This window comes from Moschus berezovskii, chromosome 23, assembly GCF_049115385.1.
Source record: "Moschus berezovskii isolate FMDL1 chromosome 23, NW_MosBer_1.0, whole genome shotgun sequence".
Lineage (NCBI taxonomy): Eukaryota > Metazoa > Chordata > Mammalia > Artiodactyla > Moschidae > Moschus > Moschus berezovskii.
The window spans coordinates 36,012,069-36,038,092 of NC_142482.1; the positions used below are offsets into that span (position 1 = coordinate 36,012,069).

At 38.0% G+C, this 26,024-nt stretch overlaps 1 protein-coding gene across 3 annotated transcripts in view; it reads right to left on the reverse strand.

Moving 5' to 3' along the window:
• The window catches only part of PKHD1 (PKHD1 ciliary IPT domain containing fibrocystin/polyductin), a 448,361-nt gene that overhangs the window by 132,633 nt on the left and 289,704 nt on the right, over positions 1-26,024 (reverse strand). For all 3 annotated transcript variants that reach the window (XM_088831516.1, XM_055406831.2, XM_088831515.1), the window contains 2 exons: positions 11,827-11,940; positions 9,159-9,246 (listed from right to left, as the gene is read on the reverse strand). In XM_088831516.1, coding sequence (XP_088687642.1) covers positions 9,159-9,246; positions 11,827-11,940 — 202 coding nt within the window. The remainder of the gene's footprint in view (positions 1-9,158; positions 9,247-11,826; positions 11,941-26,024) is intronic.

A 26,024-nucleotide genomic window follows, 5' to 3' on the forward strand; every position in this document is an offset into this window, starting at 1 on the left:
ATTTATACAAACCAGAACCAAGAAAGCACCTCACACCCAATTCATCCTGAGATGGAGAGGATCCTATGGTCCTTGCCCACTCCCTCCCTCCATATCCTCTGACTGCCTTTTGTCTGGGAAAACTCTAGTCAAAGAATGAGATTAACCAGAGAAGTAACAAATGCAGAAACAAAGGAAAACAATAAGGACCTTTCGCTCTTTCTCAAGGGCTTATAGATAATATTCTAAGCCATATCCTGTGCACTATCTTATAGATACTAAAACACTAGGTGGAAGAAGTTAACTACATGATGACCAGACTGTACCCAGGACATGAGCTGCCACAATTCCAAGAGCTTGCCTCAAAGAAATAGGAACAAGTGGAACTGAGTTTAACTGTAACTAAAAACCAACAGGAGATGGAGCAGCAGACTGGTTCCAAACTGGGAAAGGAGCACGGCAAGGCTGTATACCATCACCCTGCTTATTTAACTTATATGCAGAGTCCATCATGCGAAATGCCGGGCTGGATGGAGCACAAGCTGGAATCAAGATTGCCAGGAGAAATATCAATAACCTCAGACCCACAGATGACACCACCCTTATGGCAGAAAGCGAAGAAGAACTAAAGGGCCTCTTGATGAAAGTGGAAGAGGACAGTGAAAAATTTGGCTTAAAACTCAACATTCAGAAAACTAAGATTGTGGCATCTGGTCCCATCACTTCATGGCAAATAGATGGGGAAACAATGGAAACAGTGACAGACTTTATTTTCTTGAGTTCAAAATCACTGCAGATGGTGATGGAAGCCATGAAATTAAAAGACACTTGTTCCTTGAAAGAAAAGCTATGACAAACCTAGACAGCACATTAAAAAGCAGACACATCACTTTGCCAACAAAGTTCTATGTAGTCAAAGCTATGGTTTTTCCAATAGTCATGTATGGATGTGAGAGTTGGACTATAAAGAAAGCTGAGCGCCAAAGAACTGATGCTTTTGAACTATGGTGTTGAAGAAGACTCTTGAGAGTCCCTTGGACTGCAAGGAGATCCAACCAGTCCATTCTAAAGATTCTGTCTCCTGTCTATACATCTACACAGTTTTCTCCATTGCTACTCCACCTCCTGACTACAAGTTACACTGTCTCTCACTTGTACCTCCCAAGTCGTGTCCCTAGATCTGTTTTTGGCCCCTCTTGTTGTCTGTGTTGTACCTAGAATGATTTTTTTAGACATAAAAATGTGAGTATTGGTGCTACCTCCCACCCATACAATCCCCTTCAAAGCCTAAGCTGCAAAATGCTATTAGGAGGCGAAACACTGAAATTCTTGATAACATCAATGAATATAACCCCGACTCGTAACTAACCCTTGAAGTCCTGTCATCATGACTTGGTCTGGTCTCTCCTCATCAGCCATCCTGGCATTCGGGTCCCTCATGTTTTCCATTCTTCTTCCCAGCACAACTCACTTCTTGGGTCTCTTTGCCTCAATCACCTGCACTTTAAGTCACTTTAGTCGTGTCCAACTCTGTGCGACCCCATAGACAGCAGCACACCAGGCTCCCCCATCCCTGGAATTCTCCAGGCAAGAACACTGGAGTGGGTTGCCATTTCCTTCTCCAATGCATGAAAGTGAAGTCGCTCAGTCACGTCCGAGCGATCCCATGGACTGCAGCCTACCAGGCTCCTCCGTCCATGGGATTTTCCAGGCAAGAGTACTGGAGTGGGTTGCCATTTCCTTCTCCAACTCCTCCTCTATCAACTTCTAAAAAGTTAGACTGGCCTCAATCTCATGTCCAGGCTCCAATTTTCTCCTCTCCCGGTTGATACGCTTCTAGATCAGTGACACCACCTACTTCATCAACAGGTTGAGTCACTGCCATGGTCTCAGATACCCACGTTCTGTATTAAACTGCTTTCTCCACATCTCTACTTGGTGTCTCCAACTTAGCACATCCCTGCCATCGTCCTCCCTGACAAGTCTGTTCCTCTCCCCGTCTCCCCATCTCAGTGCATTCTTCCACCACCCACCACGCTGATCAATCAAAAACCAGAAGGACGCCCCCCACCTCAATATTCAATTCATCAGCAATCGGACAGCATGATTTCTTCTCTCCATCTCCACTGCCTCCTCCCCAGTCCCAGGCACCATGCTTTTGACCTCAGTTCCCTGGTGGCTCAGAGGTTAAAGCGTCTGCCCCCAATGTGGGAGACCCGGGTTCGATCCCTGGGTCGGGAAGATCCCCTGGAGAAGGAAATGGTCACCCACTCCAGTATTCTTTCCTGGAGAATCCCATGGACGGAGAAGCCTGGTAGGCTACAGTCCACGGGGTCGCAAAGAGTCGGACACGACTGAGCGACTGAACGGAACGGACCTCCTGATACCCCAGCTTCTGTTCTTGTCTCCAAGATTCATCAACTTCATAGCAGCCAGCTGTTGTTGCTTAGAGTTAAGAAGTGCTAAGTAGTGCCTGACTCTTTTGCGACCCTATGGACTGTAGCCCACCAGGCTCCTCTGTCCATGGGATTATCCTGGCAAGAATACTGGAGTGGGTTGCCATTTCCTTCTCCAGGGGATCTTCCTGACTCAGGGATAGAACCCCGTGTTTCCTGCATTGCAGGCAGATTCTTTACCGCTGAGCCACCAGGAAAGTCCAAGCAGCTTTCAAAACTAAATCAGATTCCATCAATTCCTCTGTATAAAACTCTCTGTAACTTTCCCTTTGATCTCTCACACGTAAACAAGGTACCATGTGACTTGGCTTCTGTCATTTCCCTTCTCTAGAAAGATCCTCCCTGTCCATTCAGTGTAAAAGGATACACCTCATATCCCCCAGCTCTCTTGGATCATACCACCCAGTTTATTTCCTTACTATCTACAACTAGGTAACTATGTCCTTTATAATTTTCCATTTGCTTGTTTATTGCCTATCTCCCTCCACTAAGAGGTAGACTTCCAGATGACAGCCATTTCTTCAAATTTGCCTCTAAATCTGCAGTGGTTATAGCCACACCTGGCACATAGTAAATACTCATCAGCTATTTACTGAATGACTAAGTGCTGTTTGCTCTGGCTACAGTACTCTTCACACACACCCTGCCCCCACTTTGCTTAGTGAATGCCCACTCATTTTTTAGTTCCCACCTTTGAAACCACTCTTCAGGGAAGCCTTCTCTAACCTCAATCATTGCTTCAAGTTCTCATGTTTTCAGAATTTTATACCATCTTCCTTCATAGCCTCTATCACAGATGAAATTTTATATTACTTTTTATTTGTTTGCTTAATGACTGAGGGCAGAGATCCTGTCAATTTTCACTGGCAATTGTATATTCAGGCCACCTTTCAATGTCTGACATATGGTAAGAATTCACAAAAATTGTGTTGAAATATATAACAATGTTAGCATAACTACAAAAATAACAACTTTCTATTAAGATATTTTGTACTTAGAGAAAAACACACCAAAGCAGCAGCTATCTATCAACTCATCAACAGTTTCCTTGATGTGCTATATGTCTTTCAGACATTTATTTATTTACATATATGCATACATAAATATTATTTTTAGTTAAAAATATAGGCTAATATGTAATATTTCTCCCCCATCCCCACTGCTTATGTATCTTCCCCTTTGTCACCTGGAATTCACTCTTTTTCACTTTTGCCAATTTGAAAGTTTAAAACGGTACTGAATTTTTGTTTGCTTAATATTTATTTCGGTTCTAGTACAGAACATTTTTCTGTATGCTTGTTACTCAGGTGCAAGTCTTCTTTCATGATTCATGCAATTCATTCAGCTGTTTAGCAATTAATCTTCTGGTATTCATATTGCTTTCTTTTTATTCTTAAGAGTTCTTTACATACAAAAATATTAACCCTCCATACGTACTATTGTATATTGCAAATATTTTTGCATTTGTCAATTGCCATTTTATTTTGTAACTGACACGCAGAAATACTGATTTTTTTTAATGTTGTCAAATCTATTATTTCTTGCTGTTATGTTTGTTGTAATTCTTGTTATGATCCCACAAGTGTTTCCTAGTTCAAAATCATATATTTACTTAAATGTTCTTCAGATAATTTTATGGTTTTGCTTTATAACATTTAGTCATTTTAAATTCATCTATGATTTACAGTACATTTGCTCCTTGGAAGGAAAGCTATGACAAACCTAGACAGTGTATTGAAAAGCAGAGACATTACTTTGCCAACAAAGTTCTGTATACTCAAATCTATGGTTTTTCCACTGGTCATGTATGGATGTGAGAGTTGGACCATAAAGAAAGCACCAAAGAACTGATGCTTTTGAACTGTGTTCCTTGGATTGCAAAGAGACCAAACCAGTCAATCCTAAAGGAAATCTGTCCAGAATGATGCTGATGCTGAAGCTCAAATACTTTGGCCACCTGATGCAAAGAACTGACTCATTGGAAAAGACTCTGATGCTGGGAAAGATTGAAGGCAGGAGGAGAAGGGGATGACAGAGGATGAGATGGTTGAATGGCATCACCGCCTCGATGGACATGAGTTTGAGCAAGTTCTGGGACTTGATGATGGACAAGGAAGCCTGGCATGCTGCAGTCCATGGGGTCACAAAGAGTTGGACATGACTGAGCAACTGAACTGAACTGATAATTTACAGTAAAGGATAAAGTGAGAATCTAATTTTATATTTTTCCAAAGCATTGACCAATTATTCCAGCACAAATTTTCAACTAAATGGGAAGCCCTTAAAATTGAAATGTTAATTTATTCCAATTCTAAATAATGATACATACCTGGGTCTATTGCTATGTATTCTATCCTGTTCTGGTGCCAATAACAATAATTATTCACATTAAAGGTGTGTGTGTGTGTGTGTGCGCGCGCACACACACACACATATATATATGAAAGATCCCTTCACCAAGGGATCCTCCCAACCCAGCGATCAAACCAAGGTCTCCCACATTGCAGGCAGATTAGCAGGAGGATTTTTTAACAGATGAGCTACCAGGGAAGATATATATATATATATATAAATAATTGATAATGTTTGGCTATCTTCAAGTATTTATTGTACCAAAAGACATAGATTTAATGAGTCAATTCAAAATGCATTTATTTGGTTTGTGATTAAATTTGCATTAAATTGACATGTTTAAAACATTGAGTTTTTCCATTTATGTTATGCATCACCATTTACTCTAATCTCCTTTACGCCTTTGACTAGTGTTTTATAGATCTGCTTTTATGGCTCCTGTAATTTCACTTGTTTATTTATAGATATTTTCAATTGAAATTTTAAATAACACTGTACACTGTAATTTAAAATTTTTATTGCTCACATATTAAAAGGCTATTGATTTGTGCTTTTACTGAATGCTCCTGATGTTTTTTCAGATGAGTCTCTACTTTTCTCGAACAAAAGTGTATATAATCTGCAAAAAAAAATGATAATTTGAATTCCTCTTGGTAGTTACAGCTGAATTTTTTAGTTACAATATTTACTTGATTCAATATATTGGCTAAAAATTTGATAACTATTTTTAATGATAGCTGTAATATACAGTGATTTTTAATGTCAGTTTTTCAACAGAAAAGAAAGTTGTTTGTATAAGAGATTTTTAAAGCAGTGATTCTCAACTGACTTAACCATCCCATTAAGAAACATATTGTTATAGTCTTAATTTATCATTTATTCCAAGAATGCAAGCTTAATTTTACTAAATGCATTTCTGTTTTGTACCGAACTGAACAAATTCTTAGTCTTTATATTTTTTTATTTAGGTAAGTTATATATTAATTCATTTCAAACCATCCTGCTTTGCTTGAATAAATCACTCATTTTCCAATAAATTACTGGATTTCATTTGTTGCTGTTTTATTTACAACTTGGATGTTGCTTCAGTTTTCTCTTTTTGAATTATCTTTAGCAGCTGTTTTAAAAATTATTCTGTACATGCTTGTTAAAACAAATTGGCAGTCTCCACATATTTTTCTATGCTCTGGAATAGATTATATAACACAGTACGTGTTTGACGATGACTGAATGAGTGAGTAGAAGAACATGCCACAAATTTATTTGAGCAAAGTGTATTCTTGGAAATAAATATTTGATGACTTTATGATTTTTGCTATTATTGGTTCTCTCAATTTTTAGTCTTCTTTAGACAATCATGATCATTTATGTTTCTATATATAATTTATTTTTTCTTAATTTCAGAATGATACTCTATAGATATACATATTTTTAGATTACAATTTTAATCTCTTCGATATCTATTATATTTGAATCCCCATTTCTGAATAATATTTTGTTTTGTGTGCTTAGTTATTAAAGATTATACCAGTACCTCTAAAAGAAAACAATCAAGTCTACAAATTTCCTATTTTGTAAATTACCAATTTCTGTCTTTATCAGGTATGGATTGATTTCATTAGGCCTGTGGTTATTTTGTTTCTGGTTTCTAATACTAACAACATGGTTCATTTATTTTTATATTTTCTTATTCAAAAATAAAAGCATTTAATGTGATGACATGTATGGTCATGTCTTATTCAATTATTCTCATTATTGTTATTTTCCAAGTATTCTATTGATAAAAGTTTGATCTCTTTGATACAAAAGTCATTTAGGAAAAGGTATATCATTTTTTTTCCTTCCATCTTGCAAAAGATTAAGGTTGTTGGCTAAAATTTTGTGTTAATCTCTGCTTGTTTTACTGTGATTATGTTGTATATAATTTATTAAAATTTATTAAACTTTTAAATTATAATTATATTGGGATAAAAAGATATATATTTCACATATACCAATTAAAGCCTTTACTATATTAGTCATATTTCTTCATATTTTATTTATAATTTTAATCTAATTTAAAAATTTAAACTGACAGAGGTAAGCAAACTTCATTACCTTCATTATTATTTTTGTTTCTGTTATATCCTTTCTTTTTTTAGAGATTTAATTTATATATTTCATATATAACATATTATGCTCTCTGGTATAAAACTTTCCTTACTATATCTATACTCATATCTATACTTGTATATACTTTCATTACTGTTTCTGTTAATTTCCTCTCATTTTTTTAGAGATTTACTTTATTTCTATATTATGTTATCTAGTGTAAAAACTTTCCTTACTATACCTATTCTTATTAACCTTTTTACAATTTCTGGATTTTATTTGCACTCTTTCACTTTAGATTCAGTTTAATCTCTTTATTAGAACACAGTTTTTAATTTTTTTTCAGTTCTTGCGAAGTGGAAGGTATATTTTGCTTTCATATGTGAACAGCATTTTAGCAGGGTCTATGATGCTAAAGCTGAAACTGTAATACTTTGGCCACCTCATGCGACGAGTTGACTCACTGGAAAAGACTCTGATGCTGGGAAACGTTGGGGGCGGGAGGAGAAGGGGACGACAGAGAATGAGATGACTGGATGGCATCACCGACTCTGTGGACATGAGTTTGCGTGAACTCCGGGAGTTGGTGATGGACAGGGAGGCCTGGCGTGCTGTGATTCATGGGGTTGCGGAGAGTCGGACACGACTGAGCGACTGAACTGAACTGATGTTTATAAGCCAAACCTTTGGCTATAATCATTTTTCCCTATACATTTATAGATTTTTGTGCTACTATCTTCTGACATTTAATGGTGTAGAGAATTCTAATGTTATCAAGCTTTATTTCTTCTTTTGTTTTTCTTTTACTTTTTTCACTGCTTTTCCTTGTGCTGGGAGGATTTGGAGCAGTCATGATTCTCAATGTTGTTCAAATGAAATGGAACCAATTCCAAGTCTTGTATGTGTATTTTAGTTAAGTTTTAATTATTCTTTGTGGTGTCATTATTCTGGACTCTTATTAAAAAGAGCCATTACCAAAATGTGCTTTTATTTTCTGTTCTCTATTTCTAATACCTTCTCTTATTATTTTTATCTCTTGATCTTATCTCTTCATTCATGTAGATTCCATCAGTTTCTTTTTTATGTTGCTTACTCATTTCATGGAAGAGGGCTTGGCAACCCACTCCTGTATTCTTGCCTGGAGAATCCCATGGACAGAGGAGCCTGGCCGGCTACAAGTCCACAGAGTTGCAAAGAGTTGGACACGACTAAAGCGATTTAGCATGCACAAACGCACTCACTTTGAGGCAGCAGTGATTTCATTCTTTATTGCCATCAAGGCATTATTAAATTCCATTATTGAATTTAAATTCCATAACATTCTTTATATACTTCATCTCACTCATTTTGTCTCATCATTTCAATTCAGATATTGTAGTCCCACCTCATATTTTATCTATTATCTCACAGAATTCATATTTTTTAAAGATTTACTGACAGCAGTAAACATGTATTATCTAAAATTTACTCCTTACTTAGAGAACGAACTTAAGGTTGCCAGGGCAAGGATGGGGGGAAGGGATATTTAGGGAGTTTGGGATGAATGTGTACCCACTGCTATATTTAAAATGGATCAAGGACCTACTGTTCAGCACATGCTGCTGCTGCTGCTGCTAAGTTACTTCAGTCGTGTCCGACTCTGTGCGACCCCATAGACGGCAGCCCACCAGGTTCCCCCCGTCCCTGGGATTCTCCAGGCAAGAACACTGGAGTGGGTTGCCATTTCATTCTCCAATGCATGAAAGTGAAAAGTGAAAGTGAAGTCGCTCAGTCATGTCCAACTCTTCTCGACCCCATGGACTGCAGCCTACCAGGCTCCTCTGCCCATGGATTTTCCAGGCAAGAGTACTGAAGTGGGTTGCCATTGCCTTCTCCAGTACAGCACATAGAACTTTGCAAATGTTATGTGGCAGCCTGGACAGAAGTGGAGTTTGGGAGAGAATGGATATATGTATATACATGGTTGAGAACCTCACCCAAAACTATTGCAACATTGTTAATCAACTGTACCTCAATACAAAACAAAAAGTTAAAAAATAAACAATAAATAAATAAAATGTACTCCTTAAATAAATTGTATCCTCCCCCACCTTTTGCTTGTTTTGTTCTTCTATTATGTTACAGAGAATATTTTAAATCCCTGTAGCCTTTAATATTTCCCACTTATCTAACCTTGAATTATGATTCTTAATCTAAAATTTAATTTCCTATTGTAACAAAACCTCCAGCCGAAGCAAGTTAAACCAAAAAATATATCCCTAAATTACTCTCATTCCTTACCTCTCATTGCCTGAAGCAATGTCAGCCCCAAGACGTGTCCAAGATTTCTTAGGATAAGCACTATGAAGCTGAACTTTCCCAAACACTCCTGAAAATAAAAGGAGCAACAGTTTGATAGGAAACTCCTTCCAAGAAAATTAAGACCACACAAGTAAAATTCATTGGAGTGCTTATTGTGCAAGATACATGACACAGAAACTATATGTTAAGATGTACACCTTATAAAAAAAAAGAACATTTAGGTGCTTTATTTTCAGCAGGTCACCTATATCTCACACGGCTATGAAACATTTTTCTCTTTAAAGCTAAAGAGAAATGAATGCTACATCACATCTAGAAATCCAAGAGCTGGAAAACAGACCACTCTAACAGCTAACTAGTTAGATTTCCACCATTAAGTGTCTCCAAACCATTTGCAACTCTGTTGGAAGCTAGCTGGGTTTGATATTTTGTGTTATACAGTAGATTTTCCAAAGAAAAGGGTAATTTTGTTTCCAGAAAAAAGATATTTGGTGCTATTAGCTTTATTTTCAGTGGTTGGACCTCAGATTTCTTTTTTTTTTTCCATTACAGATATCAAAGGATAGATCTCTAACTCCTTTGTTTCAAAATATAATTTATTTCAGACTCATAAATTAAAGTCTTACCAGGGACATGCTTGATGAAGTCCAGTTTTGTTCCTTCAGGTCTTTCCTCTTACACATTTTATTGCCATTTAAAATCACATGAGGCAAAATTCTTCATATTTTAGTCATCTAAATATGTTTTGAGCATGAAATCAAGCAGCACCAAAATTATGACTGTGCACCCCTAAAATGTCTATTTATTTGTTATTAGATAACTAACCATACATATAAATGAATATATTTATACATGTTTGAATAGAAGTTTCTAGTATTTTCTTCCTGCACCCAAATGGATTGATTGCCTTCATACCCCTGGATTAATGTACCCCTTTTACTGAAATCCAAAGATTTCACAATTTTTAGCAGCAAATGCATAAATAAAGGAAGTAAACACCAGTCAGGCATAAATAGTATGCCTTGAGCTTTCATCCAATGTGAACTAAAAAAGCTCAATTAATTAGAACCTAATCAACTATTTGTGTCAACACCCACAATTTTACTATACTCTAATTCAGCAAAAAGTCAGAAGATAATAAAACTAAAATATGGATTAGTAGAAATGAAAACAATATTCCCACTTTCAGGACATGTCGTGGAATCAGTATTTCATAACAATAATATAATATCATCATTATCAAAAAATTAATCTTTTCCACTATTAGCTAAGGAAGTTAGATAGGAGAGGGACATAAAGTAATTTAGAAGAATTTCCAACAACAAAGATTTTAACATAAACCAGTTTATTTCCTTGAATTTACCAAAAAGATTTCCTGATCATTCCCAATCACCAAAGGTTTACTGCAAAATGACACAATTTCTTAGTTGTTTCAAGGAGATTATAATACTTGAAGAGATTCTTTTAAATTTTACTCGTGCAGTGACAAACATTTCATTCCTTTTTCAATTTAGCATCAGAGAAATTTTCAAAAAACACTTGTTTGGCAATACAACTGACATTGGGAATCAAGCCGCACACCCTCATATACTCCTAACACAAGTCTAGTTCATATCTTTGGTGGCACTCCATGGAACATAGTGGTTACCAGACAAAAAAAGTCTGTGTTCCTGTTATGATCCATCTTGTAAAAAAGTAAAATATTCCTTAACCTCATGTTCATAAAAAAATAAAATAAATAGCACATATGAAAAATCATTTGGAAGCAATAAAGCACTATCAAAGTATTATATGGCAATGGCTATACTTTATGAAACTAGGTTATCAAACTTCATACTATCCTAACATGATTGTTTCCATTTTACTGAGTGATTGAGATCTTATAAAATTGCCATACAGAGAAAATAAGAAAATACCAGAAATCTATAAAAAGTCTCTTATATTTTTCTCTTAAAACTACTTTATTGTGTGGACACTGGAAAAGACTCTGATGCTGGGAAAGGTTGGGGGCGGGAGGAGAAGGGGACGACAGAGAATGAGATGGCTGGATGGCATCACCGACTCTGTGGACATGAGTTTGAGTGAACTCCGGGAGTTGGTGATGGATAGGGAGGCCTGGCGTGCTGTGATTCATGGGGTCGCGGAGAGTCGGACACGACTGAGCGACTGAACTGAACTGAACTACATCATACTTATACAAGCTCAGTCCCAGTTTCTTTGTTCTTCTGTAGATGAATTTTAAAATAGGACTTGGTACTGTGGCAGTTTCAAATGAAGAAACTGTCAACAGTAAATGTTTCTTAGTAATCTATAGATCTATTCATTTAAAAACATTATGAATAATCACACAGTATTTAAAGTCGATAATACAGACTGTCCAGCCTTTTGGTGTCAGACCAGTCTGGATAAAAATCTAAGGTTCTGACAGCATAACACTGTGTGGGTTTCTGTATATGGTTTATCATTTCTGCATCTAGGTTTTGACACCTCTAGAATGGATACTTGTTACAGGAGAGCCGTTAAATGAAATCATAAATATAAATTCTCTGGAAGAGTGCCTGGAATTTAGCAGGTGTTCTATGAATGAAACTTCCCTGTCAGAAATACATACATTTCATTTTTAATAAGAATGTCATTATACTCTTACCAATTGTTCCTGGATCAATATGAATTCCACTGAAACGGTCACAAAAGACTCCCTCTGAAGCTCTAAGTTGAATTAGAAGCTTTTTTTCTTTTTCTAAGGGATTTTCTGAAGTACCTGTTTAAAAAGAAAAATATATAATGTAAATTTATTTGAAGTTAAGGAGATAGAAGGAAGCTGTAATGTAATTTTGAGAATGCAAAATACATGCTATAAAATAGACTAGGTGGAAAACAGCCAATGTTGCACAGATGAACTAAGAAAAGGTATAGAAATAAGATGCAGTAAACTTGTCTGAGGGAGACTGGATTACTGCTCAGCAAATATTCACTCTTTTTAAGGCAGAGTGTACTTTCCTGACCTATTAATAGTGAGCCTAGCCACATGATTTGTTTGGGCCAATGAAATTTGGCTAGAAGTGACAGTAATGCCAGTTCTGAGTTGATCCTTTAATATGCTGGACAAGTTTCGTCTGATCTTTTATAATAACATTTACTGCCATGAAAGGAGAATTCCTTAAATAACCCCCCATGGTCTGGATGAAGAAACATATGCAACAGACCCAGACAAAACCCCTTAGCTGGAACCAAGTCAAACTGAGTCTGGCATCAATATTTGTTGTTGAGAGCCACTGAGACTTGGGGATTCTTTGTTACCCAGCATTATTACAGCAAAACCTGACTGATACACTGTCAATGGTTGGATTCCCCCATTGCTCTACATGTATTTTAGCAATTAATCTTCACAACACACTTGAGAAGTAAGATTCTCATCTCAGTGTTAAATACTCATATAGAACAAAGAACAGGGGCTAAGAAAATCATTCAGATTTATCCAACTAGTAAGCAATGGTCTGAATTTGAACAATGATCTGTTTGTGCTGTGTTTTATGAAACAAATAGTAGGTTATTATCTAAGGCTAAACTCTTTTAACAGCATAAGGACACAATCTTCAGGCTGTGATGTTCAATGAACAGTTGGGAATTACTTCTGACCTTAACCTGTTGATGCAAACTGCAAAGTTTGGTCACTTTCACAGAAAGAGAATTGTTTGGGGAAATTACTGGAAACTGTGTTTCTGAGTACGAACCTATCAAAGATTATTTTCTTCAGGAATATATCTTCAGTTCAGTTCAGTTCAGTTCAGTGGCTCAGTCATGTCCGACTCTCCACGACACCATGAATCACAGCACGGCAGGCCTCCCTGTCCATCACCAACTCCCGGAGTTCACTCAAACTCATGTCCACAGAGTCGGTGATGCCATCCAGCCATCTCATTCTCAGTCGTCCCCTTCTTCTCCCGCCCCCAACCTTTCCCAGCATCAGAGTCTTTTCCAGTGAGTCAACTCGTCGCATGAGGTGGCCAAAGTATTGCAGTACCTTAGAGGATATAAAATATTACAAAGCCCAGGGGGTGCTAGCCACCTGCCTACCAATGCCAATGCAGGAGAAGTAAGAGATGAGGGTCTGATCCCCGGGTCTGGAAGATCCTCTGGAGAAGAAAATGGTATTCTTGCCTGGAAAATTCCATGGACAGAGGAGCCTGGCAGGCTACAGTCCATAAGGTCACAAAGAGTCAGACATGACTGAAGCAACTTAGCACACTGTACACTTATTGGATTTTTAAAGAAGCAACTAATGAGAAGATTATCTCCAAACTGGATAAGAGAAGCTGACAAAACACATCTGCTATCAAACATGTCTTTCCACTTCGAAATGCCTGAAAACACAACCCACAATAAGGCTGCCAAATATGATACGAAGTAAATGGAAACTTAAAATTGCCTGGTTGTTCTTTTGGCTAAGTGGTCTTTCAGAGGCATAAAATCATGTTCCCCAGTTGGCACCCCATGTATACCTGGGTAGCCAAAAGCTCAGTGTGAGTTGCCAGCTTGCTGCATACCTAGCTCTATAGTCCAGGCTTCGCAGCCATCGGTCTACAAACGACTGATGAAAGTAAGACTCAGAGAGATAAGTAAATTTTCCTGGAGTCAAACAGTAGGCCAATGGGCATGCAAGAATTAGACCCCACAGCCTGTTTTCTCAAAAGATGGTAAAGTACTTGGTGGCTCCACCTAGGTACTCAGCTGAGTGACTAATATATCCTCTTAGCCAAAACAAAGAAGTGCTAGAGAAGAAAGAAGGGATGCTGGGGAGGAGGAGAATGTTAAGAAAATGTATGTGGTGTAGCTCTTATCTGGCGGTTAGAAGTCTGTCCAGTAAGCTGTTTTCCAACTGTGATTTCATTTATTTCACGGAGGGTAGTTTAGATTCTTGGGGGGAAAATGGTCTAGCACTAAACAGATACCAGAGAGAAAAAAAAGTAGGACAGCTTTTGCCCTAGAGAAATGTATGCAGAGTCCCACGAAAAGAGTTCAACGTTCCTCTAAAATCAGAGATTAAATCAATTATGCAACCCAAAACAGCAGCACATGCGGAGCTTTCACAGAAAGTCTGGGCAAAATTAGTCAGCCTGCCGTGATCTTTGGGTATCTGAAATGGCCAGAGTTTGGATTCTTCATTGGGATGTGGGGGAAGGGAAAGATGGAGAATAGGGACCAAGCAGAAAGAAGGCAAGAATGACCTAAGAGAAGGAAAGACATGCTATGTTAACATGAAAACAGTGTCTCTCGAATGTGTAGAAGCTGTTCAATGAAAAGCCTTAAAGTTCAAACTCCTCATTGTATGCTCAAATCCAGCAAAAGAAGGGTGAAGTGCCCTCACCAGCCTGGGCTTTGTCCCTAAATGAGAGGAATCACAGCTAAGAGAAGGATCTAGGAATCGCAGTTCTCTGATTTTCCTCTCTAAAGCTGCTCAGAGACACTCTAAACTGTAACAAAAGGCATTTTTCAGCCTTGATGGATGCAGATACTCACAATGGAGGGGAAATTGTTGTTGCCATGCTGCAGAGACAAGCCAGGTGTTTTTGCATACATGATTTCATTGAATTCTCACAGCCCTGTGATGGATATCGCTAAGGTTCTCATGAGGAGATGGCGACAAAGAGAGGTTAAGGAGCATTTAAGAAATGACACAGCTAAAAAGCGGGGGAGCTGGGCTTAGGCTGAAAAGTCCCATCGGTGAACACGTGGCCACAGAGGAACAGGAAGAAGTAAAGAGAAGTTGTCACAATTTAGGATGATGGTGGGCAATGGAGGGGAAACAGAATACATTCCAGATGCTAAAATCACCTGGGGAGATGGAAGGAAAGTAAGTTCTGGTATATAAAAGATAACTGTTATAGTGATTTGAGGAATATGGTACAAATGGATTCCATGAACTTCAAAGGTAAGAAAAAGGGAAAAGGGCCTTATATGATTTTATTAACTCTTTGGTAGAATCAAATATAAACCTAACTTACACTTAAAGTCCACCCTTTAAGCATGACTATCCATACTTGGTGACTAAGCCAACGTACACTGAACTATTTACTTACTGCTCCCTCTACCCTCCTGTGTGTCCATGAGATTCCCCAGGCTTTTATATGCCTTCCTTCATCTTGTCCTGCTCCTAATCACCCCTCAAAACTTGACTTCACTGTAGTTTATTTCTAAAAAGCCTCCTACGACCCTGAACTAGATGTCCCCTTCTGTGCATAAAAAGGTCCAGGCCCCTTGCTGCAGTAAGTCTCCTTTGAGGAACTTGCCCTAAAGAAATAGTATGGAACACAGGCAAAGGGTAGTGTCCAAATTCTCCTCTGCAGTATTATCTATTTATAATTGCAAACATTGGAAAATGTTTTGAAATAGCAAATGATTGGAAACAAATTTATGCCTTAAGAACTACTCCCTTCCCCTGCCTGTCAGTTTCCTTGCCACGCTGAAGAGCTGAGCCACCTTAATCAAGTCCCCAAACAAGACCAAACCAAGCTCAGAGGCAACCTTCTCTAGGATCCTTTCTGTCAACTACATCTGTGTTAAGGGGTCTTCTGTGGGCTACCACACATACCATGTTTTCCCTCAATGCTTCAAAATTGTACTCTAAATGCCTTCTATTAGGCTTCCTCCTCTTTACAGTAACTCCCAGAAAGAAAGGGCTGTGTCTTTCTAGCAGAGTTCACTTATAGTTTGTCTCCCAAACAGTGAACTAGGTAATTTTAACCAATCCTCTTGCAAAACAATCAGATACTCCACAGAAGAAAAGACTCACTTCACCCATAAGAACACTAAGTATGTATGTGCCTAGCATCATAGCTTCAGAGCAAATAAAGCAAAAAATTGAAAGAATTATAAGGAAAAGTAGATAACCTAAAATAACAGTGTCAAATTAAACACAACTGGTCATAAAATAAACAAGAAAATAATAAGGATGTAACAGTTTTGACTAATACAATTAGCAAATAATAGGGGTAGATGGGAAATAGACTCATAAAGAAAATATATTCTTTTCAAGCTTGCATAAAACATTCACAAATATGGATCATATGATGACCCTAAAGCAAATTTAGCAAATTTAAAAGGATTAAAACCATACAGCATATGCTTGCCTACCATATTTCAGTCAAAATATACAGTTCATCTAGGGAAAGATCTATAAAATGAACTATATTAAAATAAAGGTTTTCCAATTATCTAGAAACACCATTAGAAGACTGAAAAAGCAAGCCACAGAGTAGGCGAAGGTATTTACAACATATAAAACTAACAAAATGTACTTTCCAAAATATATAAATGACTTCAACAAATCAATATAAAAAAGATAAGTCATCACTTAAAAAGGGGCAAGAGAGTAGCTACTTCAAAAAAAAAAAATACCAAATAGACAAGAAAAATTTCAAAAGTGCTCAAATCACATTAGAGATATGCAAATTAAAACAATCGTGAGATCCCATTACATTCCCACTAGCATAGATTCTTCTTTAGTTGAACTGTGTGCTGTTTATTTGATGAACTTTTCTGTACATGCATCATATTTTGTACACATCATATTCTAAACACCGTAAATGATTATATTTCAAGGATACTCGTCAATAAGTACTTATTCATCAAAAGAATGAAACTTGGTCAAAATTACATTTGTTTTTCTGTTTCTCTAAACCATTAAATTTCTTAAAGCTTTAATGAGGTGTAACTGACATACAAAAAATGCATATGTTTAAGGTTTATTTACCAAAATGGTTACTGTTAAGTCTGTCTAATGTAGATAAACCCAAGATATATTTTGCTTAAAAACCTATACATTTAAGAAAAATGAGATGTTTATCAGAGAACTAATATCCATCTGAAAATAGACAGATACTTCTATGTTTGATCTGATATTGAAATATGTGTTATTTAACTGTTGGCTACCAATCTTTCTAAGACCTCACAGAAATGGAGTTTAGTGCTTGCTGAACCTATAAAGAACAGAGCTTTTACACTTTTGCCCTTGTAGTTAAGTAAGTACAATATTTATAAGAACATACTTTATATTTCACTTTTTTATTAACCAGTAGTTTGATTAGAGAACAATCAGTGTAGACAGAAACTGATTTGTTGGCTGTTGATCTATATTAGCTAAGTTACAAACTATTTTATAGATATCTATGTACCCTTAAATTTACATATGAAATGTGCAGTTAATTTGTTATATTTTTAATCATAAACTTGAAAGAATATATTTTTGTTTGGCTTGGGTTTTTTATTTAATATATTATTTTTAAACAAACATCATCAGAGGATTCTCTCTGGCAACTCAAGAAGTCTGACTACTGGGTATTGTGGCTTTAAGCTGGAGGATATGTTTTAATCTACACTTTTCTCTGGTTTGTCTCCTTCTTATTACTTAATCATCCAATGAGCCTTACAGAACTGTCAGTTTGGAAGGCAATAAACTCTGTATGGATTTTTCTTCTTCTTTAGGATTGAGAAAGTCCCAATCATGGAAGCAATGAAACTTCCATACACGTAGTACTTCATTTCCTGACAATCAAAGTCATGTGCTAATGATGACCTTAGGCTCCTGGCTACAAATGTGAGACAGGGCTGACAAATACCCATCATGGGCTCTGCAAAACAATATGTGACAACTTTTAGGCTAAAAACCCAGTTCCTACCATAATTACTGAGTGACTAGGCAGTATATCATGTGACCTGGCTCTGACAGGCCAGGCACAATGTTCTGCAGTCCTCAGGGACACTGAAATGTGGGCATGTGTTGTTTACTTAGGGATCAAGGAGATTTCTGTTAAGTTTTGAAGACACACATATATTATTACTGATTATCCCTCTCTGAAATTCTCCTACAAACTATCACGAGAGAATTTTCCATTTGCAATTTTAAAAGTATGCATAAGATTAAAACACTTTCCATTGAGTTGCACATTTGGATCAATAACACGTTAACATCACTGATATCTAAGATAACAAAGCACACAAATTAAAGCATGGAAATGATGTCTCATCTAAAAAAGGACAGTGATAAAAAGGATGCGTAGAGACAGCTATTCCTGGGCAAAAAAATACAAACATTTAAAACACTCAACAAACCAATGTTTATTGAACAGGCTTTGAGTCAGGCATTTTTATAAGTCTTCCTCTCCTAGACAGACTAAGATTGAAAATACTTAGATTTGTACAAGATCACCAATTTTTTCAATGTGTTTTTACCCCCGTTTATTTCTCCCATATGGGGGTGGGGAAACATAGTCGTTTACACATTAACACTACAAGTCCTTCCTCACAGATGTTGAAATTTAAGTGTCAGGAGACTGGATGTATTGCAAGAAAAAGGTATTAAGCTGAAAGACAGACTTAGATGTGTTCATTCATTTATATATACACTGGTCAGTCATATGGCACATTATCAGAAGTGTACTATGTCTTAGGTACAAGGGGCACAAAAATATTGTAAAGTATATCATCTAATACAGAGAAGATATTCATGAGAACATACCATTTCATAACATAAAAATGAATGCAGTAATGATGATATGAATGATAGAATCAACCAGAAGAAAATATACACTAAAACCTACTGAATGGAGACAGAAAATGTTCATAGTAAAGGTAATCCTTGGGCAAAGGCTTGAAGGACAAAGATTTGAAGTGACTAAAATAACCTCTAATTCTGGTCCTGCTCTTTACCAGCTATGAGACCTCGGAACCAATCAATAATCTCTGTGAGTCTCAGTTCAATTATCTACATGCTGATACAGATCAATCACACAGTCTCTGAGGTCTAAGATATCATAGTTATAAGTCCACTATTGGGAAATTTTCCAGAAGTTGTGTAACAAGTTGCTAAACTAGATTTATAATCCAGATCTCTGCTGCTGCTGCTGCTGCTAAGTCACTTCAGTCGTGTCCAGCTCTGTGTGACCCCATAGACGGAAGCCTACCAGGCTCCCCCGTCCCTGGGATTCTCCAGGCAAGAACACTGGAGTGGGTTGCCATTTCCTTCTTCAATGTGTGAAAGTGAAGTCGCTCAGCCACGTCAGACTTGTAGTGACCCCATGGACTGCAACCCACCAGGCTCCCCCGTCCATGGGATTTTCTAGGCAAGAGTACTGGAGTGGCTTGCCATTGGAATTCCGATATTCATGAAGGTCCCAAACTAATCTCTGTCTTGTTAAAGTCATACGCATGAGATTATCAAAAAGTAGCTATTTGGGGGAGGGGATGAGATGTTTGGAGAGAGTAACATGGAAATTTACAATACCATATGTAAAATAGACAGCCAATGGGAATTTGCTGTCATGTACACCCGGGGTGGATTCATGTCAATGTATCGCAAAACCAACCAACATAATATTGTAAAATAATTAGCCTCCAATAAAAAAAAATTTAAAAAAAATATTAAAAAAATAAAATAAAATAAATTTTTAAAAAAGAGCCTGGTTTAAAATTAAATACAGGAAAGCATTCACAGCAAAAAAAATCTATTCACACAAATCAGTTCAGTTCAGTAGCTCAGTGTGTCCGACTCTTTGCGATCCCATGAATCGCAGCATGCCAGGCCTCCCTGTCCATCACCAACTCCCGGAGTTCACTCAAACTCATGTCCATCGAGTCGGTGATGCCATCCAGCCATCTCATCCTCTGTCATCCCCTTCTCCTCCTGCCCCCAATCCCTCCCAGTATCAGGGTCTTTTCCAATGAGTCAACTCTTCGCATGAGGTGGCCAAAGCATTGGAGTTTCAGCTTCAGCATCAGTCCTTCCAATGAACACCCAGGACTGATCTCTTTTAGGATGGACTGCTTGGATCTCCTTGCAGTCCAAGGGACTCTCAAGAGTCTTCTCCAACACCACAGTTCAAAAGCATCAATTCTTCGGCAATCAGCTTTCTTCACAGTCCAACTCTCACATCCAGACATGACCACGGGAAAAACCATAGCCTTGACTAGACGGACCTTGGTTGGCAAAGTAATATCTCTGCTTTTTAATATGTTATCTAGGTTGGTCATAACTTTCCTTCCAAGGAGTAAGCGTCTTTCAATTTCATGACTGTAATCAGCATCTGCAGTGATTTTGGAGCCAAAAAAAATAAAGTCTGACACTGTTTCCCCATCTATTTCCCATGAAATGATGGGACCAGATGCCATGATCTTAGTTTTCTGAATGTTGAGCTTTAAGCCAACCCTTTCACTCTCCTCTTTCACTTTCATCAAGAGGCTTTTTAGTTCCTCTTCACTTTCTGCCATAAGGGTAGTGTCATCTGCATATCTGAGGTTATTGATATTTCTCCCGCCAATCTTGATTCCAGCTTGTGCTTCTTCCAGTCCAGCGTTTCTTATGATGTACTCTGAATATAAGTTAAATAAGCAGGGTGACAATATACAGCCTTGATGTACTCCCTTTCCTATTTGAAACCAGTCTGCTGTTCCATGTCCAGTTCTAACTGTTGCTTCCTGACCTGCATATAGGTTTCTCAAGAGGCAGGTCAGGTGATCTGGTATTCTCATCTCTTTCGGAATTTTCCCCAGTTTATTGTGATCCACACAGTCAAAGGCTTTGGCATAGTCAATGAAGCAGAACTAGATGTTTTTCTGGAACTCTCTTGCTTTTTCCATGATCCAGCTGATGTTGGCAATTTGATCTCTGGTTCCTCTGCCTTTTCTAAAACCAACTTGAACATCTGGAAGTTCATGGTTCACGTATTGCTGAAGCCTGGCTTGGAGAATTTTGAGCATGACTTTACCTCACTATAAATATATAAACACTGTAAGAACTGATTTACACATTCACTCATTGGCCTCATTCTCGACTGTATATCTGTTACTGTTAGAAAAAATAAATGAATAATACAATGGAAAAAAAAAGCAGTTTTCGGCAGATTTTGGACTCACTCGTGTTCTTTATTGCTTTAGAAAACAACACAGCACAGCTCAAAACCCAGTATACCCCATGAAACTCAGGCCTACTCTTCACTAGTCTCCAGCTACAGTGACTGCTTTTCTGCCCCACAACTATGCAAAGCACATGCCGAGCTCTTTCTCAGGACTTCTGCACCAGGTCTTCCTTCTATCTGGAACTTTTTGTTCAAATCTTTGCAAGTCTAGCTGTTTGTTGTCTCTATGGTCTCAAGTCACACTGACTCTTCAGAAAGTTGTTCGCTGACTACCTAATCTATGGTGCCAACACCTGTCTTCAGTTCACTTCTCTATTTAGTTTCCTTCAGAGCGCGCACTGCCATCTAAAATTATGTCCCCTTTTATTTCACTACTTTATTGTCTATTTCCCCCAATAAAAGAGTACAAGGAGGAATCGTATCTGTCTGGCTCACTGCTCAATACTCAAGTCAGAGGAAGAATGCTTGTCATTGAGTTGGCATTCAGTGAAAGAGAAAGTGAGGGAAGCCAGGAGGAAGGGGATGGAGACAGGGGTAAATCTACATTCTCCTTAAACCTACTGATCCATTCCATTTTATTGTCCAATAGAAAGCTTGCTACTCACGAAAGCATGTAAAAGTTTGATGACATCACTCAGTAGAGACAACTGTTCATTTTCAAACATGAGATCGAATCTGTCCAATTGTACTTAAGACAACATGAAGTTGTTAAAGAATAGATAAGTGGCATTAAACTTATTAGAAGTCACTGTCCTTCAGGAAATTTTTTTCTTTGTTCAACATGCAAAGTAACATTTTGTGTCAAAAGTATATTTGACAGCCATTGTAAAAATAATAAAGGGCTTCCCTGGTGGCAGATAGAGAATCCTCCTGCCAATGCAGGAGATGCAGGTTCAGTCCCTGGGTTATGCAGAACCCCTGGAGAAGGAAATGGCAATGCACTGCAGTTTTCTTGCCTGGGAAATCCCACAGAGCCTGGCAAGCTATAGTCTGTGGGGTTGCAAAAGAGTCAGACACAACTGCGTGACTAAACAACAAGAAAAATAAAAAAGTTAAAAGCTGGAATAAGATGATCAATTTACTTTCTTGATTTTATTCTTTCTGCTGTATCTCATACTACTAACCACTCCCTCTTTCTTGCAAATCCCTCCTTTTTGTTACAAAGCATTATTTTCTTTTCACTGTCCATCTATCTTTATAGCTGTTTATTTTCCTTTCTCTTTTCTGAGCTCAGCTTCCTCCATTACCCTTAAAAGCCTTCTCTATCTCACAGCTTTGATTTCATATTTTTGGCTGATGACCCTCAAATATATATATTTAGCACAGTCTTCTCCTCTGTGCTTTCTCATTTATCTATTTGTCCTCTATATATTACCACTTACACATCCTACTGAAACTTAAACTTGACATTTGTGTCTAAAGGTTTACTAGGTGCCTGACACTGTTCAAGCACTTCCACCAAACAAGACTTTAATAAATAAATATTGCTGTTATTCAGTTGCTAAGCCATGTCTGACTCTTTGTGACCCCATTAATTTACTCAGTTCCTATAAAACTCAATAAAATAAGCATGATTATTATTGCTCCCATTTTAGAGATAAGAAAACTGAGGCAGAAATAGCTCATGTAATTTGCCAGAGTCGCTCAACTAAAAGGGCTTCTCAGGTGGCATCAGTGGTAAAGAACTCACCTGCCAATGCAGGAGACATAAGAGACACAGGTTCTATCCCTGGGTCAGGAAGATCCCCTGGAGGAGGGTACACCCACACCAGTATTCTTGCCTGGAAAATCCCATGGATAGAGGAGCCTGGTTGTCTACAATTCATAGGGTCGCAAAGAGTTGGACATGACTGAAGTGACTTGGCACACACACTCAACTAAAAAGTAGTGGGAAGGAGGTTTTGTTCTAGCCTCACCATGGACCCAGATCTCCCAACCTGAAACCTAGGAAGTATCATCTCACATCAAAATTGCCACTTGATTCTAGGAATTTTTTACCTCCTCGGTACTTCCCTAATTCATTCTTCCTCTTTAGCTCCAGTGTCTTCATTCAATCTCTTATAGTTTCTTTTCTGAAATACCTTATAGCCTTCTCAGTTTTCACTGTGCCCCTTCCAGTACATCCCCTGCATTGCCAAAAGTGATGGCTCTAAGACCAGATCTAATAATGTCACTTCCCTGTTTAAAAATACCCAGTGACAGAGCACTGCCTTCATGAGAAAACCCAGACTCTTTAACATAATGCATAAGGCCAAGAGGCTTCATCGGCGATCCACATTTTGTAAATCCTACAATCCAGACATACCCTTTTTCTGCAGTTTCCTGAAGGTATAATGCTTGTCCACAAATAAGTGTCTTTTCGGATCTCTTCTTTTATCTTTAATCCCTCTCCACGTTGGAAGAGGTGACACTTGCAGTTATGATTTTATTTGTCTCTGCTGCTTTATCGAGACAGTTCTTGAAAGCCAGGTTCATGACTGCTATGTTTGTACATCCAACCTCTCTGGTGGAACTTGGCACATGGTAGGCAGTGAGCAAAAATCATGATGAATGATAGGATGGACAAACAAGTGAAATACTTTCAGCTTATCTTAAGTGTTTTATCAGACTAATGAGACAACCACTGAACAGAGAATGAAATTGAGTTTGGCGTTTGTGATGCAGCTGTAGCCCTCGAAGCGGAGCTTTGATCTTAAACTTCCCGTCTAATGCTAACATTATGATTCCACCCTACTAAAAGTCAATTGGTACCTTTTGCCAGCACCAGTTGCCTTAAAAGCAGGACCACCAAGAAATATAACTCCACAGTGCTGGGACTTGGATCAAATGGCATCAGATAGCAGACAGTCTCTGGCAGTGCTCTGTGCCAATGCCCACATCTATTAGGTTTCTTTGCTAACTAGTCTTATTATCTATTTCATGTTGGGATTTCTTTAGGGTGTGGTAGAATGGGACAGATGGGTTGAAAGTCTCCCTTCAGGCATCACACACACAGGATTGGGCAGATGGGTTCCTTTTGGATAATCAACCTTTAGGCCTGGAACACATGGACAAGCAGAGAGAAAAAGAACATGCCATTGTCTAGTAACAGATGAAAGTGTAGTTGGGAATAGACAAAATTAAAAATAAGATATGAAACGTATAGGTCAAAACTGGAAAGTGCCACTGTGTCACTTCTCTTCTAAGGTACAAATTTCCAGGCAGCAAGTTTGAATTACAGTAATAAGTGACTTCAGAAACCCAAAAAAAAACTTATGAAAAAAGACCTCTCTTAGCAACAGAGGATGTCAACCTAAAATAAGTTTTCCAGTAACGGGAACAAGGCTCAGTTTTATTTAATATTTCAACCAGTTAACTGGATGAGGACACAGAATATTAAACCAATGAGCAAGTGACATCAATCTGGGAGGAAAAGATCAGGAGCCAAAAGAATTTCCTCAATGTGGAAAGATGGATTGAAATAGTAAAAAATATTGCGCTTATGTCTCCTTAAAACCCAGGTGAAAACAAAACAATTCTTATGCAAGTGTACAACACAGAGATCTGTATTTGAGGTAGCACGTGTAAAAAGAGTAAGAATTAGAGGTGACAATGCGGTTGGCATAATGAATCTGGATAAAGCTGAATCTTTTGCTGCTGTAACAGAAGAACCATTCTCCACCAGTGAATGTGATGGAGGGCATTCAAACCTCACTCCCAAATACTGCCCTCCTCAGCTCACTGCCCTGGGATGCAGCTCACCCACAAACAGGACATCAGTGAGCCCTCCCTGACTCGGAGTTCAGGTTGGATTTGACTAAACGGTAGCCTGAGCAGGAGACGAGGGAGGACAGAGAGTGAAATATGGGTTTTTATTCCCAGAAGTCCTTCCCAGTACTGTGTCCCAGTCACACACAATGCTGCTGTCTGACAACCAACTCCATGCAGCTTCCTCTATCTCTCATTCAAATAATGAACTCTTTCTTTTAGATTCTTTTCTCACCTAGGTTATTACAATGTATTGAGTAAAATTCTCTGTGCTACACAGCAGTTTCTTATTAGTTATTTATTTTATAAAGTATATATGTCCACCCTTACATGTGAAATCATCAAAAAAAAAAAAAAGTACAAATGAACTGATTTACAAAACAGGAGTCATGGATACAGAAAATAGACATGGTTACCAAACTGTGGAACATTCTGAAAGAGATGGGAATCCCAGACCACCTGACCTGCCTCTTGAGAAACCTGTATGCAGGTCAGGAAGCAACAGTTAGAACTGGACATGGAACAACAGACTGGTTCCAAATAGGAAAAGGTGTACATCAAGGTTGTATATTGTCACCTTGCTTATTTAATTTATATGCAGAGTACATCATGAGGAACGCTGGGCTGGAAGAAGCACAAGCTGGAATCAAGATTGCTGGGAGAAATATCAATAACTTCAGATATGCAGACGACACTACCCTTATGGCAGAAAGTGAAGAGGAACTCAAAAGCCTCTTGATGAAAGTGAAAGAGGAGAGTGAAAAGGTTGGCTTGAAGCTCACCATTCAGAAAACAAAGATCATGGCATCTGGTCCCATCACTTCATGGGAAATAGATGGAAAAACAGTGGAAACAGTATCAGACTTTATTTTTTTGGGCTCCAAAATCACTGCAGATGCTGATTGCAGCCATGAAATTAAAAGACGCTTGCTCCTTGGAAGGAAAGTTATGACCAACCTTGATAGTATATTAAAAAGCAGAGACATTACTTTGCCAACCAAGGTCCGTCTAGTCAAGGCTATGGTTTTTCCCGTGGTCATGTATGGATGTGAGAGTTGGACTGTGAAGAAAGCTGATCGCCGAAGAATCGATGCTTTTGAACTGTGGTGTTGGAGAAGACTCTTGAGAGTCCCTTGGACTGCAAGGAGATCCAACCAGTCCATTCTAAAGGAGATCAATCCTGGAT